Source organism: Thermobia domestica, chromosome 18 (genome assembly GCF_964235325.1).
Source record: "Thermobia domestica chromosome 18, izTheDome1.hap1.1, whole genome shotgun sequence".
In the NCBI taxonomy this organism is placed as follows: domain Eukaryota; kingdom Metazoa; phylum Arthropoda; class Insecta; order Zygentoma; family Lepismatidae; genus Thermobia; species Thermobia domestica.
The window spans coordinates 69,992,363-70,011,466 of record NC_137471.1 but is presented as its reverse complement, the minus strand read 5'-3'; the positions used below and the strand labels follow the sequence as shown (position 1 = coordinate 70,011,466).

General features: G+C 36.2%; 1 protein-coding gene across 1 annotated transcript in view; it reads right to left on the bottom strand.

The window, feature by feature from the left end:
* The window catches only part of LOC145676060 (uncharacterized), a 1,660,834-nt gene that overhangs the window by 588,435 nt on the left and 1,053,295 nt on the right, over nucleotides 1-19,104 (bottom strand). Inside the window, exon 6 of the mRNA XM_081746923.1 lies at nucleotides 1,414-1,496. Within this exon, the coding sequence (XP_081603049.1) occupies nucleotides 1,414-1,496 (83 nt within the window). The remainder of the gene's footprint in view (nucleotides 1-1,413; nucleotides 1,497-19,104) is intronic.

Here is a 19,104-nt window from a genome sequence, read left to right as displayed (position 1 = left end):
CAACGTTTCGCGCTATCGCTGATAACAGTCCTGGGACGTCTATTATTGAACGCGCTCGACTTCCTTTTGTCGTATTATCATAGATATCCTGAATAGTATCATATCATTTTCATGTTAAAATGTATCTCTGTCGGAACAGAAAATGGTCACATGGTTCTAGATCTGATGAACAGTAGGATAACCAAATACGGCATATTTTTGGCCAAAACGTTCGATATCATTCCTGAGGAACATTGCCATAGTGAAAATCCAGATGCCCACTTATGTGGCTGTTTACGACGAACAAAATCGTACAAATATTCCAATACTGCTGTGCATAACTCCCCATTGACAGTTTAGAAACTTAGAATAAACTCGTGATGCACAATCTCGAGCAAATAATAAACAAAACTGGTAGCACTTTCACCCTGTATTGGACTTATTTGGTCTTTTTTGGGGAGGATCTCTGGGAGCCAGGTGACTTCCATTAGGATAACAATCATGGTCGTACTCTACACCTATAAACGCTGTGATGATGCTGGCTAGGAGTGTAAGATAATTGGCTGCTGTTTGCTACCGATACAAGTGTTCTTTTGGTCCTTATGAGAATCCTTGGCAGGAATTTTTGCCAATACACTCTGCATATTTAGCTCCATGTGTAAACTTTGATGACATAAACAGATGAACATATTTAATTCCCGACAATTTCATGGATAGTTACTCGACGATCGAATCTCATAAGTGCAGTGAATTCAGTAATTTTGTTTTGATTCCGACTCACGAACGGGCGGGTAATTAGGACGGGAGTCATTCTCCATGGACATTTTTCTAGCTTGAAAATGTGTAAACCACTGAAAGATTTTAGGCTACTTACTGATGTATCACTTAACGTTATTTCCAACATTCTTCAGTCCTTGTAGTCCTTTTAGTACGTTTAGGACAAAATTTAACAAAGATTTACTATTCCTTTCGCTCATCTATTTTAGAATCCAACACAGATCACACAACACACCATACGTGTTCACGTATAACTGAACACTACCGGGGCTGAGGTAATGATTACACCCTAATGACACTATCAGATGTCAAAATTACCGTGAGGATTCCAGGCTGCAATACTTTTGAGAAACACACTTGGAATTAAATAAACAGCCCTTGTGTGTAAATTAATACACTATTGACCTCCAGATTGTGTTCTCCTAACAGCAACAAACACATTCCTAATAGTAACGAACTTAGTACTTATAACAGATAGGAGTGAAAATATTTATAAGTAAATAAAAACATTATACTTTAGTTGTAAAGGGGAAACCTAAGAAAGTCTATCCTCGTCACAGGCAAGAATCATTTTATAATATGTGAATTGAACAAACTCTAGACAGCAACAGCAAACATTTTGATAGCAAATGATTCTAGCGTACAGAAATAACTTACCTGTGTCATCTTTCGGCTTCTCACATAACGGTCCGATGAAGTGTTTGCTACAAGTGCATTTAAATGCTTCTGCTCCCATGTGGCTGAAACAAACAAACAAACAGAAATGAATCAGTAAATTGAATCGCATTGAAACTATCAACTAAACAATAATTAATTTATAGCAAACAATTGAATTCTAATCTTGAATTTTCCCATTTCATATATTGCACTCTAATGAAAATACATCGCTTAAAGCATTGAATATTGACAGAGAACCAGTAGAAATAACGAAAATGGAGTAGAAATAGGACAGGAGTAAATAACTAGGAGAAATAAACGACTTTGTGTAATTGGAATAACTAACTCGCTCTCTTCCTTTCTCCCTGTAACATTCATTGTTGCCAATACATATGAAAAGTTTGGAATTAAAGCGAAGCACAAGACATTTTGAACGATATTTTAAAAATTCCTTAACGTTAACTTTATATATATATATATATATATATATATATGTATTCTAAAAATAGTACCTTGTGACTATAAAATTAGTGCCCTCGCCTTTCGTTTGATAGATTTGGGTTTGATTCCTGATGTTGCTATCTCAAATGCAGTTTGCATTTCAACATTTATATATTCGAATCAATAAACATTGAACAGCATCATTACAGGGGAAAAGCTAGATCCTGTCAAATGTGGAAAGTGGGGTTCGATCCATGCCAATGTGACAATATATTCGTGTGTCTCTCAAAAAATTTTCCATTTCTCTTCAAATTCCCAACACATTAGTTCTTACAGAATTACCAACTAAGAAATGATGTTCTCAAGGTGCATATAAGAAACAATTTCTCAAGATCTTAAAATGTTCAAAGAGAAGTACCAGATGTCAGCGCATATAACATAATGACGTGTTTGTTAACAATATAGTTGGATGTACGTATCTCCACTTTACATTTCATTTTCTGAAAAGAAAAGAAAAGAGGGAACGAAGAAAGAAAAGAACAAAGAACAGTGTATTATGTTTCAGTTTCAAAATGCAACAAACTACTTATCACTTGGGTGGGCATGGTGGGCAAGTTGGCGTAGAATGTTCTACACAATAGAGCGACATGCTCTTCAATTATTTCAATTTAATTTTAAACAACAATTTCAATTTTGGACATAATTTAGTGTATTACAATTTTTATAGTGTTATACATAATTTTTTGTATGTTCTACGCTTCTGCCTTCCTTTTTCATTCACAAACTAGTGTGGAAACAGAACTATTTGAAACAGGCCAATTCGTCCATTTTGGAACGGGCCATCTTCTACAATTATAATAACAACAAAAAGATTTAAAACAATTCTAGTGAAGCAGTCAACTTGGCCTTAGTGCTGTGACCTTTTAATTATAAAATCTCCCGCGAGGGAGATGAATAGAATAGATTAGAATACTTATCACTTGAAAGTGCGGCAGATATTCTGCCAAAGATTGTTATTCCGCTGCACGCTCGAACAGTTGTAGTAGACCTTACCTAAGCAATATTTAACAAACAGTACACTTGTGAAAATTTATTACGCAAAATTTTAAATATTTTATTGAAATACATAAGTTAGAGCAGGCCCGTGCTGGCCCACCGGGACACCGGGATGTGTCCCGGTGCGCCCTCCGAAATATCACAGTATAAATAAAGGTTTTTAGTAATAAATTCTTATATTTTTATTGGTAAAGAACCCGTGAAAGGTGCAGTGCGCCCTTTACATTAGGCGCCCTTCCGAGACAACATCAAAGATAAACGATTTTATTTACTCTTCTGCATAGCACAGTTCTGTACAGTAAATACACACAGTTACTGTTGGCGAAGAACCCGTGAAAGATACAGTGCGTCCTTTACGTAAGGCGCCCTACGAAACATCACATTATAGATAAGTGGTTTTAGTTATCCTGTATACCAGCTTTGTTTAATAAATTCAAATACTGACTGGTAGTACAGAACCTGTGAAGAATACAAGGCGCTCTTTACATAAGATGCCCCGCGAAGTATCACATTATTTTTTAAAAAAAAAAATATTCTTCTGTACTTCAGTTTTGTATTATATATTCATACAGTTGCTATTGGCAGGGAACAGGTAAAGAGTATAATTACTTACAAAAATATTATGAAGTTTTATAGCTATAAAGCGAAATAATGTGATACATCAAGAATAGTTCGGATAGTCAAACGTACGATGCATTTATGTAATACTACAATGACACTAGTCTCTAATTTACGATTTTTACGGCATCGAAGCTTTCACAGTCTTAATATGCATCCATATATCCGAGCATATTGATTGTTCCTCTGTGTTTTAAAACAGTGTGCGGATAATCAGTACCTGTTGTATTTCTGAAATACAGCTGTATTAATTTCCGTAAAATGTGCTCTTTCTTTCACCACGGCACGACGCGTCCTCAGGTTGTGGATCGAGGAGAAGGCCTCTGGGATATAGAGGTTAGCTGCGAATATACTGAGTAAGCAGTCGCGGACAGAGAAGGGGTGATGATCCAACTTGAGAATTGGGTGGGGGCTAACAACTTCATCCTGTAAAAAAAGGATTGTTCAGATAAGTTCGCAGAATCCTCGGATCAGAACTGATAACTTGGCACGAACTCAGCAAAGTAAAATCGACATGAGATTTGGAACATGGAATATAAGAAGTCTCTATAGGGCAGGCGCGTTAAAATTAAAAAAAAAAAAAAATGAGTTTAGAAATAGAGGTTGTACCTAGTAGGATATCAGGAAGTTATATGAGAAGGAAATGAAGGAGTCAAGTCGGAAAAGTTTACGTTCTTTTACGGGGAACAAATTAAAAATTACCAACTAGAAACAGGGCTTTCCGTTCACAAAGGAATACGTAATATCAGCAATTACATATGTTGAATTTGTTAATGATAGATTTTCTTTTACTTCTTTTAAGGGTCGGTGGTGTAATATTATTGTTTTAAATGCACATGCCCCATCAGAAAATAAGGATGCCGATTAAATAAATACAATTTTTACGAAAGAATAGAACGGGTATTTGATCATCTCCTGCAATACCATATGAAAATTCTGTTAAGCGGTTTCAATGCAAAGGTAGGACCAGAGGGTATATTCAAACCGATTATAGGAAATAAATGTCTGCATAAGGAAAGGTGTGACAATGGCATTAGACTCGTGAACTTTGCAATATCCAGAAACTTTATCGTGAAGATTACAAAATTCCAACATCGCGACATTCATAAATATACTTGGACTTCATCGGATGGAAAAACACATATTCACACTGATCATATTTTAGTAGACAGAAAAGAACAGTCTAGCACAACTGATGTTCGGTCGTGCAGAGGAGTTGATTGTGATAGTAAGAGAGAGAATATCGTTGAAAAAGGAAATATTCAATATCTGAAAACGAAGCGGTTTATTATTTTTTTTTAATAGACGAGAGTCAGGTGAGAGGGGAGCCAGATTGAAGTGTCGAATAGATTCTCGGTTTTAGAAGGTTTGGAGTGCACTAGTGTTCAAGATACTTGGTTGAAATTAGAGATAACATTAACATTTCAGCAAAAGAAATATTGCAGCACGCAGAAACAAACCATAGTCCAGCAGAGAAGAGAAAACAGAAGAAACTGCATTTGCTACAAAATCCGAACGAAATAACTACATAAAATTTCATTGTCATCTGGCAGAAAACTTCTAAAACTTTTAGAACAAAGAAACGAGACTTTTGAAAGTTAAAATTAATTAACTTGAAAATAATAGTGAAAACAAAAACATTCGGGGCAAGTATAAATGCATCAACGAACTTAAGAAAGGCTATCAACTTTGTGGTTATATATTAAAGAAACCTAAAGAACAGTTCTCACTGATACAGATATAATCTTAAATAAATGGAAAGATTTCTTTGACGATTTGCTTAACTCATAGCCAAATACTAATGCGCGTGGAGAAAGTGAAATGCATGCAGCATAACCATATCTTCCAGAACCTAACCAGACAGAAATAGAAATCGCTATTTTAAACAATTAAATACATATCTCCGGGTGTAGACGAAATTCTGATTGATTTAATTTTAGCTGAAGGGGAAATATTGTAGAGCAAGATACACAAACTCATTCTCATTATCTGGAACAAGGAGGAATTACCACAAGAGTGAAGAGAATCAATCATTGTTCCAGTTCAGAAGAAAAGCAACAAAACAGATTTAATAATTATCGAGGCATTTCTCTTCTGTCAACATCCAATAAATCCTCTTAAACATTGTATTAGCAAGATTGACTCCGCAGATGACAAGATTGTATACGCAGATGAAATTATTGGAGATTTCAGAACGGATTTAGGTAAAATCTATCAACTATCGACCAGATATTTACCATTCGACTAATATTTGAAAAGAAATGAGAGAATACAACATTCTGGCACATCAATTATTGACTTTAGACTCTGGTAGGCGGGTACAATATGCTTACAGAATTTGCAATACCAAAAAAGGTAGATTAATTAGGATATGTTTAAATGAATCCCAAAGTAAGGTTCGAGTACAGAAATTCTTGTTCACGAGCTTTCACGATGAGAATGACCTGAAACAAGGAGATGCGTTGTCGTCATTATTACTTAAGTTTGTTCTGGAAAACACGATAAGGAAAACCAAAGGCAGAAATTAGGTCCTAGAGCTGAATTGTATTTGCCAGGTTATGGCGTATGCTGATAATGTAAATTTAATAGGTAATGATAGAATAATAGAAAGGAATGCAGAAATCTTAATTACCGCTTGCATGGATATAGGCTTAAAAGTAAACGCAGAGAAAACTAAATAAATAGAAATTTGTCGGGATCGTAATAGTGCATTTTATGGATGCGTCAACATACCAAATAATATTTTCTTTCGACAAAGTGGATACTTTCAAATATCTAGGATCATTATCAACAGACCAAAACCATAATCACTAAAAAAATTGATGCCAACTGAAAGCAGGGATTTCGTGCTTTATTCAGTTAAAAATCTTTTTTGTCGCTAATTCTGTTGAGGAATGTGTAGCTCAAAATATAAAACGATAATCATGCCTTTTGTGCTGTGTGGTTGCGAAACATGGTCACTGACTCTGAGGGAATAACGCAGAATGAAAGTATTTGGAAACAATCTTAAACCAATATTTGAACTCCAAAAGGAACGGGGAAGGGCGGAAATTTCATAAGGAGGAACTGCATAATTTTATACCGTTTACCAAACATTGTTAGGGTCATGAAGTCTAGGAGGCTCAAATGGTCAGGTTATGTAGCCAGAATGGAAGAAATTAGAAACGCTTCCAAAGTTGTAGCTGGAAATCCAAATAGAAAAATGACCGTTAGGACGACCGAGGAACAGATGGGAGGACAATATTAAAATGGTTCTCGGAGAGCTTGAAATATAAAGTAGAAACTGGGTTCAGTTTTCTAAGGACAGAAATTAATGGAGAGCTTTTGTAAACGCGGCAATTAGCCTCCTACGTCCATAGGTGTTCTGTATTAAGTTGTTGATACATTTAGTTTCTTTTTATTTGACAAAAATGTAATTGCAGGAACTAAAAAGTTTTTCTGTAGTAAAGAGGATTTCGATTCGAGGTTAGCTATTTACGTTAATACTAAAACAAATTTGGTGGTGATTTTGATATAAAATGGCACCCATACTTTCTTTCAAAGTCTCTCTCTCTCTCTCTCTCTATATATATATATATATATATATATATATATATATATATATATATATATATATATATATATTCCCGTTGTATGGGCGCCCTTTTAGTAGACTTGTCCACCGCCCTCATTGGTTTTCCAGCACGGCCCTGAGTTAGAGTCGCGGTGCAGATTGATTATACAGAGCCACTGATTTGTAAAATTTACAGAAATTTGTAACAATAACTTAATCTAGTAGTGTAGAAAATAATAAAAATATGGTATGTTTTGACCTGTGAGATGCGTATGTACGTGAAAATACATTTAATGAATGTCGAATCTGGTATTCCCGTATTCGTGCATAAGGTAGATAGTGACGGACGGATAACTTTTAAAATTTACAGAATAATTTATACGAATATTGTAATAGACAAGACTTTGAATATCGAAGTACGTTGTGTTGTTACGTCCGTTTGTACGTAGAAATAACAGAAATTGAAATGTAACATGTTGCACACATTCTCTTTATGTAGCCATTGAGCACAGTGTATAAAGTAAAGAAAGGTGATTCAGGTATACGAAGGTAGGAAGAGTTAACAAGTGGAACGTCTGAAGTGTTGGCGAAGTTCCTGCAAATTTCTAAAGTTGTTACAAATTCTTAGCACGGCAGAGCTGTAAGATGTGGAGATGTGAAGATTAGTAAAATGTAAGTTTTTCAGGTTTGTAACTGAAAGTATAAATGAAGGGACCAATCACGCATCTTCGTGTCGTGAAGGCAATGGTTTTCTACAATCCTTATTTACGCGTATTCCCACCGTCGCTAACGCGCCTGTTCCCTACGAACGCACACCTTGCCACGGTCCTGCTCTGACTCGCTTAGATAGTATTCGTGTTTTTTAGTGGTTATAAGCACAGGTTGGTTGGTGTTTTTGCACAACACATCTTAAAGTGAATCTCCACCGGAGAATGCAATTGCACAGCTCAAAAATGGTTGCTGAAAGTACAGAAAGTGAATGTAGAGAGAAAGAAGTATATATTTCATGAATTTATGTATGGATCCGTATAATCAATCTTCACTACAATCTCCGTTACAAGGAAGTATTACTAGGCAATAAGTCTTAATGAAAACAAAATAAACTGTGTATTTTTATCTGTTCAGGAAATATTACACCTTTCACATAATACATCGGGGGGGGGGGGGTTGAATATACAGACATAAGTAGATATACAGACATAAGATTTCTTGTGTTCTTTATAAGTAGTTATGCATTATATAATGAGTTCTTGATTATGAAAAAAAGGAATAACTTCATGAGGTTACAATCAGGATGATATGAAAACTACACTTAAGTACATTCTCTGAGATGCTCGAAGTATCGGCCTTTAACATTTACAAATTCCTGCAATCTAGTTTCTACACTCAAACGCACTTTGGCTTTATTATTATTCATTTCTTCGAACGCTTCTTTTATGAAATTAGTCATGTCGCCAATATTGCGTGTTTTCCTTGAAAGCACGTTATCTTTGACAACTTCCTAAAAGGAAAAGTAAATTGGAATGAAGTCTGGTGATCGTGTTGCCCTTCAACTGTCTTTTTTCGACTTATCCAAATATTGTGTAATTTATTGTCAAGAAACTCGCGCATTGTTACCATATAGTGGGAAGGAGCTCCATCTTGCTGTAAGTAAAGGTCATCATTATCATGCTGTCGCCAAAATTGTAGAATAACAATGTCCTGTAACAAGTCGTGGCTAACAGTTCCATTAAAAAAAGATAGATCCAATGATGTCTTTACATGAAAGTCTCGTCCAAACTTCTTGTTCAAGTGTTATATAGAGCTTTCCTGTTGCGTAATAGACACAGTTATGCTAATTAACAGCGGATGAAATTTTAAAATTTGCTTCGTTTGACCAACACACTTTTCGAAAGATGCCATCACCTTGTCTTTCTGTATTCAACATTACCTGACAGAATTGTAATCGCCGATCTGGATTATTCTTTAATAATCCATGAAATAATACGTTTTCAAACCTAAACGTTGCATCAGACACCTCAAAGGCCTGCGGGAAACGAGAAGCTTCTTTCTTTCATTGTTATTGTGGGCTTTTTTTTTTATAAATGCCTACGCAACTGAGATTTCATTGTCCTGGGTAGTAACACTGACTGGTTGATCATTCTTTGGCGTTTGCAGATGGGGCTTCATCAAACTTATTATGTAATCTATAAATTCCTAGTCTACTTGGTATAAGTGTATCAAATACTGTAGCCTATTTCCATTGAATCATTTCATTACTCTCTGCACTTCAGTATTGTTTGATTTTTCAATTCTGTTGATCCACTATTAAATTTCCATCTATGATTCCCCATAAAACAATAGTTAATAGAAATGATAAATACAGACAACGTAATAAACAAATCATACTCTTATAATTACAAACTTCAATTCTCTGTGAAACAATGAATTATGAAGAAATTAAAACTGCTCAGTTTTCCACTGCATTTTGCAACATTGTTGAAAAAAATTAAACGAAATCTTTAACGTCCCATTGGTATGCCAGTTAGGCTAAAGGAGACGGTGATGAGAGATGAGTGAAATGGTGGAATGAAGAAAGTGGAAGGAAACGGGAGGACCCCGAGAAAACCCACGAGCACGGTGTTTGTCCACCACAAAGTCCTGCAACATTGTTGAGTCCCAAAGGTACAGTACTACTATTCCAATGATAAGAATTGATAAAAACAATATTATCACAATCTTGAAATGAAATGTTTGAATTTTACTTTCCACGATTATACCGGGAAGGCTAAAAGAGACGATGAGAATGAGAAATGAATGCAATGGTAGAATGAAGAAAGTGAAAGAAAACGGGAGAACCCCGAGAAAACTCAAAAACATAACAGTTTGTTCACCACAAAGTTCACTTGGTGCGAACTGGGATTGAACTAGGGACTGCATTCGCTAGAGATGAACGCTCTTCCAGTGAGCCATCGCGGCTCCAATATTCTCATAATTCTCCAATAGCTTCTTTATTATGCGAAATAATTTTGATCGTGCCTCACTACAACGCATACACCAATTGATATAATTTTAAAACATTTAATTAAATGCCCGTTACTTCTCAACTTGTAACTCATATTTTTCCAAACATCAACACAACTACGGTAACATAAATAAACTATTAACTTAAACCCTCCTTTAACTCCTTTGAGGTACGAGTACATTTGCTAATTGACTTTTAACTCACACTGTTAAAATTACTTTTTATTTAATTTTTATTTAACCAAAAGATTAACAATTTCAGCTGTGTAAAGAATGAATTTTGTCAAGTTTCGGATGAAGCTTTGAGAAACTCATGTCACTCTTTACTATACGGCAGATTGAAGCAAGTAGTAGTTCTAAGATCCATTTAAAAGTAAAATTTATCTCATTTTTATATTAAGACTAAGCCTAATATAAAAATGATATTAAGCCTATGAGCCTAAGAGCCATAACTAAGCCTATGAGCCATTTATTCTCTGAGTTCAAGGTGAACACAGACTGCCAAAATTTTGGAAATTTGCTCTGAGAAAAAACTCCGTTATTTGGACAGCGGTATATTGTACGAACATACGGAATCCTTGTGTTTACTACGGAAATCTGTATGGAGCGTACATTATCTATATTCTATATACGTAGTGCCCTTTTGCAGTTTAGATGATAGATCATCCCGCTGCAGCATATCAGACATCTAACAATCTTCCGTATATTGCATACGTATATGCAGTTAGATACGTCAGCTATATGTTATATACGTCCATCTGTATGTGAGATTCTGACCGCCTATTTACATTTCTCTTTTGTACGGGAAGAACGTTTATTCAGAACACTTATTCGGGAAGTACCTATAAAGCACGTTTTCACTTATACATTTGCTACAGGATTTTACATAGGGTTGTACATTACGTCCAAAAACTATAGGAAATAAGCATGTAACCTACGTTTTTACTCAGTGTGATAGATATTGTGTTAATGCAGGATGATAGGATATTAGGTTATAAAAATTTGCGTTTCTACAGGGTATTAATTCTTCGGAGGTATCCTTGGGGTGCCCGTTCAAGAACGTGTCCAGGTGCTGGAAAAGATGGAAGTCAGTAGGGGAAGCGGGGTGGATAGAGCGCGTTTCGTATTACAATGCATATATACATTGTACCATTCATTTATTCATATTGTTATAGTGTAACATGATTAGATCTTTTCTGTTGACTAATGACCGAAAGAAAAAAAAATGAAATCTTTGAGCTTTACGTCCCACGGTTATGCCGGTTAGGCTAAAGGAGACGGTGATGATGAGTGATGAATGAAATGGTGGAATGAAGAAAGTGGGAGAAAACGGGAGAACCCCGAGAAAACCCACGCACACGGTGTTTGTCCACCACAAAGTTCACTTGGCGAGAGCTGGGATCGAACCAGGGACCCCTAGCACCAGAGGTGAACGCTCTACCACTGAGCCACCGAGGCCCCTCCGACCGAAAGAGAGTTTCAGTATTTGAAGTACGAGTATATTGTCAATATTCTTCTCTGGTGTTAGGGGTCCCGGGTTCGATCCCATCCCCCGCCAAGTGAACTTTGTGGTGGACAAACACCGTGTGCGTAGGTTTCCTCGGGTTCTCCTGTTTCCTCCCACTTTCTTCATTCCACCATTTCATTCATTACTCATCATCACCGTCTCCTTTAGCCTAACCGGCATAATCGTGGGACGTAAAACTCAAATATTTCATTTCATTTTATTTCAATATTCTGAATTTTTGAGAGTGATGGATTTGCAAAGTATGAGTAAGATATAGGAAAGCATCTCACTTTCACAACAAACTTCACTGAGTGCAACGTATGCTCTGGAAAGGTTTTAGGAGTAGAAGCATAATTTAATCCTTGGTAGAACGTATTGGTTGCTGCAAGTATAAGAATCAGGTTCCTTGCATGTGTGTATGTGATCTAGAAGAGCAGTAGCAACATAAAGTAGAATTTAAAACATAAATATTTTTATGCTCGGTCAATTTGTGTGACATCCATCCGTTTTCCACATATACTGCTACAATCGAATAAACAACGCGGAGATCCTCTAAACCCTCACGTGTCGTTTACGTGGGTTTGCTTCGGTAATCACCTACCTTTAATTCGACGTCACCAATAACAGAACGATGTCCGTCATCTTATATTTCAAACTTAGGTCACCATAACGGAGTTGACTTTGCATTGTATATTCGCTCATACTGTTCATAGTTTTTTATCCAGCTGTTTAGGCGGGTTTTCGCGAAGCTCGTGTTTTGGCATGTTATTCCTTTGTCCTGACAATAGACGAAGGTACAGAAATATTTTTTGTATCTTATATATCCAAGTACAGAACGTAAGTTTTCGAATGTGTACACAGTGGCACAAACAGTATGTTTTATCCAAAATCATATAATTGGAAAGTCTCGCAAGAAATAATCACTTTATTTTCAGTCGCGCAAGTCATTCTGTACTTAGGCAAGAACCGCCACTGCTAATATATGCAGTAGTATGGTCTGGGTGATGATAAATAATTGTTTTCTTTTATATAGTAGCATGCGCTGAAGTCTTACAGCTCTGTAATTACCTTTTTCTGTCTATCTATTTGAATCAAGTGTATTTACCCATCATCCGCACATTCAATGAATATCTTGCTCCTAACAATAAGTACATCGCAAATGTGACTTGATTACGTAATTATTTCTTTGTTTATTTTCCGGTATTAGTAAACTTTATTTTCTTTACGTAAGTAAGTAATTTATTTTGTTGATATATTTCATTACCAAGCGCAACCAACGTATGTGAATACATAATTTCCGCTACATAAAATGCTTCCCTCAAAATATTAATTTCAATATCTATAAAAAACGTAGAGTTCCATAAGAGGTTGTATTGCAACCACAATGTAGGTAATTGTGTTAAAACAGTGAGAACACCATCTTTCATGCAACATTGTAAATTTGGGATACATGACAAAACATAAAGAAAAAGAAAAATGAACTTCCAAGGTCCAAAGCTCTATAGCTTTAGTATTATGGAACCTACCGTAGTTATAGAGGGAGTTTGGCTACAGGCATATAATAGGAAGTACTTACCAACTACCTTTATTAATTTTTTTTTTTTACTGAAGTACCGCAGGGTTCTGAAACATTTATATTTGCATAGGGCACATGCTAGTTCTTAAGAGATATCTTGACCCGACTACGGTAAGTTCCATAGTATTGGAGCTATGGACCTTTAAAGTTCATTTTTTCTTGTTTTCGGCAGCCTATAACTTCGAAATGACGGATTTATGCAACCAGGTTAGTCTATATTTTTTGTCTTATCTTGGTGTCAGGAATCATTTCCCAAACACTGTCGGTGTTGTTTTGAAACACCACGTACATAGAGAATTTCATTGTTAACTCTTTTGTTGTCTCTCTCTCTTTCTAACGGTGATTCACGTATTCCTTTATATATATGCTACTTGCAAGGTATTGGAAAACTTGAAAAAAAGCTACGAACAGTATGGGAAGATAATGATTTCAGTGAGTGTCCCGTGGAGGACAATCTTCTCAAATCATACTGAGTCCAGACTTCCAGAAGTTATTTTCATGACTAGTGTTGTCAAGTCTAATGTCAAGTATTCAAGTATTCTTTCTGGCATAATTTTTTATGTGAAACCATGTATAAATATCACATATCATTACCTATCTTCTTTTCTTCCTCTAAAAAAATCTGGCAGCCATACTATGACTTACTGTATCGTGCAAACCTGTGTATGCGTAGAGGAGGCACCAACTTTGAATAAAGCGAGATAAGTTTATTCCACTTGTTATTAATATTTTCACAAAGTAAGTCGCATTTCCCTATTGCTATACCATGCATTCAGGTCAGATTGTTGCATAGTGGGTCATTACATCTTGACTTATTACGAGGGGTGAATGAAAAGTTTTGAGCCTAACATAGAAAATGAGAATCTAGAATGGAAGAATTATATGTATTAAAATAGTACAACCTTTGATATTAGTGTGTATTAAACTCTTGGGTCTAAGTAATTTATTTTGTCTTTTACATGCTCTTGAAGTGAGTGAGATGGCAGAAGTTGGGAAAATGGAAAAAATCGAGTACAGGCCAATCATCAAGTATCTGCAATTAAAAGAAATGTCGGAGTCTGAGCTCCTCCAGGACATGGTAAATACCGTAGGTGAATCCACCCCTTTATATGCCAGCATCGAAAGATGGGTGCAGGGATTCAAACGTGGTAGGCAGAATGTTGAAGATGAGCCGAGATCTGAGAGACCATTAAGTGCTACCACCAAAGAAAACATTGGTCTGGTACTTGATATGATCATGGAAGACATCCGATTGTTAATTTGACAGATAGCAGACGTGCTGGGCATATCACAGGAGCGAGCAGATTATATTCTGAAGAATGAGCTTGGTTTATCAAAAGTTTCTGCTCGATGTGTCCCACGTCTTCTCATTCCCGAACAAAAACGCACTCGGTACCTCCTATCCGTGGACAATTTGAAATTGTTAGAACGTGATGTGGACGATTTTCTCTGTCGAGTGTTGTGTACACCATTACCAGCCAGAAACAAAACAACAATCTAAACAATGGAAGCACTCCTCCTCCCCTAGCCTAAAGAAGACAAAAGTGACCCCCCTCCGCTGGCAAAGTGATGGCCTCTGTTTTTGGGATTCCCAAGGTGTGATACTCACTGATTACCTGCAAAGACTTCATACCATCAGAGGACGATACTATAGTGACCTCTTAAAAGAAGTTCGAGTGCAAATTCAAGAAACAACGCCACAAATGGTGTCCAGAGGCGTTCTCTACCATCGTGGCAATGCTCCCGGCCACACATCAGCGGCTGCCATGGTTACTATTCACGAATGCGTCTTTGAATTTGTTCTTCATCCACCCTATTCTCCAGATCTGCCCCCAGACTTCCACTTGTTCCCTAATCTAAAAAAGGCTCAAGTAGAACAACGTTTTGGAAGCGATAAACGTCATTACAGCCGTGGAGGAGTTTCTGTGGGCACAACGTAAGGATTTTTTTTACTGGGTTTAGAGCATTTCAGCACCGTTGGAGCAAGTGTGTTGCTGTCCAAGAAATATTCTACTTCAACACATAGACACCCACCGACATGTAAACCCATGTTGATGTGTTTTTTTTTATCATAACATAATGTTAGCACTACACTTAATTTTTTAGTACTTAGTAAACTATTAGAGTTGCCAAACAAAATCACCCAAGCGCAGGGACACACCCACGGGAGTCCACCTGGTCCGACCCTCAAAACGTCCTTACTCAACATACATATGGACACTTTCTCAATTAAATTATAGTTGTTTAGCAGGGGAATAATTGCTGTAGCATGAAAATTTGCTCTTATACTTTATCTATACCCTTTCTCTTATATATAAAAAGTCTTGTTCCAGGATTTTTTTCTGAAAATATAGAAGAATTTGCAATTACTTATCGTTTTTTAGGGTGCAAAATAATCTCGTTCAATACCACATAGACGTAGTGACTTGGAGTATGGACTGCTGTAAATCTTGGACATCTTCCAACAAACTTTCTTGGTGCGCACCTGCCCAAGCGTAATCACCTCTGTACAGCAGCCATAGGAGCCCCACCAGCTTTTATTGAAGAGCCTGCACCGAATTCTATTTGTAATTGCAAAGTATGTTGTTCAAGAAATCCAATAATGATAGTACTCAGTATGAGGAAACACATCTAACCTATGAGAAGATTAGAGGAAGATTATCATTAGTTACGTACGTGGCTCATTCAAGAAAAAAGTTATCTTATGCTGCCAAAAAAAAAAAAAAAAAAGAAAGAAGTCTTAAGGTACTGACAAAAATCAAGTTGCATCAAGAAGCTTGGTCACTTCTCACTTTCCAACACGATCTTAACATAACACAAGCATTTGTTCCATCGTTGTACGAGTTTCTGAAATATATTGATAAAACAGTTGGAGTCCAGAGAACAAATAACACTTTTCACAGCTGTTTAAACCTCCAAATTATCCTGAAAATTATCCTTCTGCCGCTGATACTTTAGTTGAGGAAACAATGAAAGTCATTTGGTGGTAAATCAGGGCTGTAGGAGTGTATTCTAACTTTTCCCATTTCGTTTCTAGAAGTTTAGCCTGTGTTAGCGCTGCAGAAAGGGGAAGGCCATTTACATCTAGAAGAATGACACTAGGACAAAGAAATCAAGAACGTTTGGGGTGAATTGATTGAGTGAGTTGAAAAAGAAACACATTCCAAAAACCTCAACTTTCAAACACTGGGTGGAAAAATGAACACATTCCAGAAATATGTTTGATTTTTCACTCATAAGTTCCCGCAGACCTCAGAAAGAGGGTCTAAAATTAATGAATGCGTAGTTCCTCTCAAGCGGTGTAGGTACATATAAAATTAATATAGCCATTCCAGTTTAGCTTGCCTATTTTCTGGAATGTGTACCTTTTTCAACTCACATTCAATTGTGTTTTTTACTTTCTCCAGTCTTTGGCAATAACATACAGCATTGACCGTTTCCCCTTTCTTCAAAAATTCTGTGAGCCTGTGGAATCCTAAAAGGCAGTCAAGAGAACCTTACTTGTAGATGGTTGAACCTTGATCTTTTTCCTCACAGGTGAAGTAGGATGTTTCCATTCTATCGACGTCTGCTTACATTCTGGAGGTAGTGATAAATCAAGCTCTTATGCTGAATCCGAATACGGCAGAGAAAGTTGTTCTCTTCATTGTGGGAGCGGATCATAGAATTGAGGCAACGGGCTATATAAGTGTTGCGATGTTGTCCAGTGAGTTGTCTTGGAACCCAACACGATGAAAACTCGCGTATGATTCTGTATGCAGTGCCAACAGAAATGTTGAAATCAGCGGCTGCTACGGAGGGTTAAAATAGTGAACTAAGGAAGGAGTTGTTCAAGTGCTGTATATGAAATATTGAACTGTATGGTTCAGAGACTTGGACATTGCGAAAGTCAGAGAGGAAATATTTTGAGAGGTTCAAAATATGGTGTTAAAGGAAGATGAAGAATGTAAAATGGACAGAAGAGAATAACAAAAGTTGTTTTAAAATGGATAGGAGAAAAGATGAAGCTTTTAGTCAGCCAGCGTCCTTTATAAGCAGGCAAGTTGCATTGGACACATCGAGCGAAGAAGTTGTCTTCTTCATACCATCATAGAAGGTAAGATGGAAGTAAAGTGAGGAATAAGTAGAAGAACACAACTGATCTATGATTTGAAAGATAGAGAAAATATTGGGAGTTAAAAAAAATAAAGAAAATCTATTAGTCCCAAGACCTACCGAAAGACAGAATACTTAATAATAATAATAATAATAATAATAATAATAATAATAATAATAATAATAATAATAATAATAATAATAATAATAATAATAATAATAATAATAATACAGGGTAAATTTACAGATTACCAACCAAATTTACAGATTATATATTCGAGTCCAAGAGAACATTTACCAAATTTCATTTGCTGACAATTACTAAATTTAAGGGGTACGCCAACACAGTCCTCCCAAATTTTGAGATAAGAGCAACATTATAGCTATGATCTATAAAAAAAAAAGAATAGATCCTATATTTATAAAAAAAATACGTGTTTTCAGCCATCTAATCACACAATATTGTATAGCCTCATCAAATGAAATAAATCAGATCAATAACCGATCACGTGGTAATCACTTGATCATTTTCTTAACATAGAAAGGAGCAATCAGGACCGCCCAAATTTACAGAGATATGTGTTCCAGTTCCAGATGACATTTACCAACTTTAACTTTTTGACAATATGTAAATTTAAAGGATGGGAAAACACACCCCTCTCAAATTTTGAGAAGGTTGTATGACTGTACACACATTCCATTAAGGAGAATAGACTCCTGTACTCAAGCATCTAACCACATAAAGTGATAAAGTTTCATAAAAAATAGATAAATAAGGTCAATAATCTACCACGTGGTACGATGTATTGCTTGTTTATATTTTCAGCAACTTTTTACCCACAAAAGAGAAGCAGAAGCAACCAAATATACGGAAAATATATATTTTGGCCCTGAAGAACATTTGACAATTTTAGTTTTCTGACAATTCCAAAATTTAAGGGGTAGGCCAATGTACCCTTCCCGACATTTAGTAAGAGTGCATCAATATCCCAATGTCTTATGAAAGGAAATGAGCTTCTGTACTTTTCCATAAAACCATATAAGGTAATTAAAGCTCATTAAAGAGAGTAAAATAAATCAAATAGCTCCGAAATGTGAATTTCTTGTCGATCTTTACTATAAAATTTAACGAGATGGACCACGCAGAAACTTACAGAGGTATATATCTATACTACCATGCCAAATTTTTATTTTTAGTTATTTCCAAAATTTAAGAGAAATGGTCCTATGTACCCCTCCCAAACTTTAGTCGGAGGGCTAAGATACCTCTGCAAAATCAAGAAGGTATGATTTAATAACATGTCATCAGATCACGTGATACTCCTCAGGCAATCAGAGTCGATTAAGCATTGACGGGACCCCCCATACTACTGTGAATATGCAGACAGACAGACAGGTTCATAAATACTTGTCGAATAGAATGGAACGTAGTAGTAGCCCACTTCAATTATTCTTATTAAATTTCAGTTGACTCAAGCATCTCTGTTGAAAATTTACATTGCGAAAACACAATTCGGAAGTAGCCTTGCATGCAACTGAATCTTTTGAAATGGTCATATTCTGTTTTCTTGGTCTAAAGGAAGAAAATATGCAAAACTCAAGAGAGAAATGGGTAAAACCCCATGAAAGGGGAAAGTCAAATAGTGGAGAACTCGGCAGTGGCGGATTGTGTTCCACAAAACGACGAGTATATTGATCTGTCCTCAACTCACTGAAAGCCGAGTGCGGGTGGGAGGAAGGGGATAAAGACAAGAAAAAGAATTAGTTTTGGAAGGAAATCAAAAACGACCATTTCGTTTCTTGCCAGATAAACAAACGCCCAAAAATAAAATAAAAAATCTA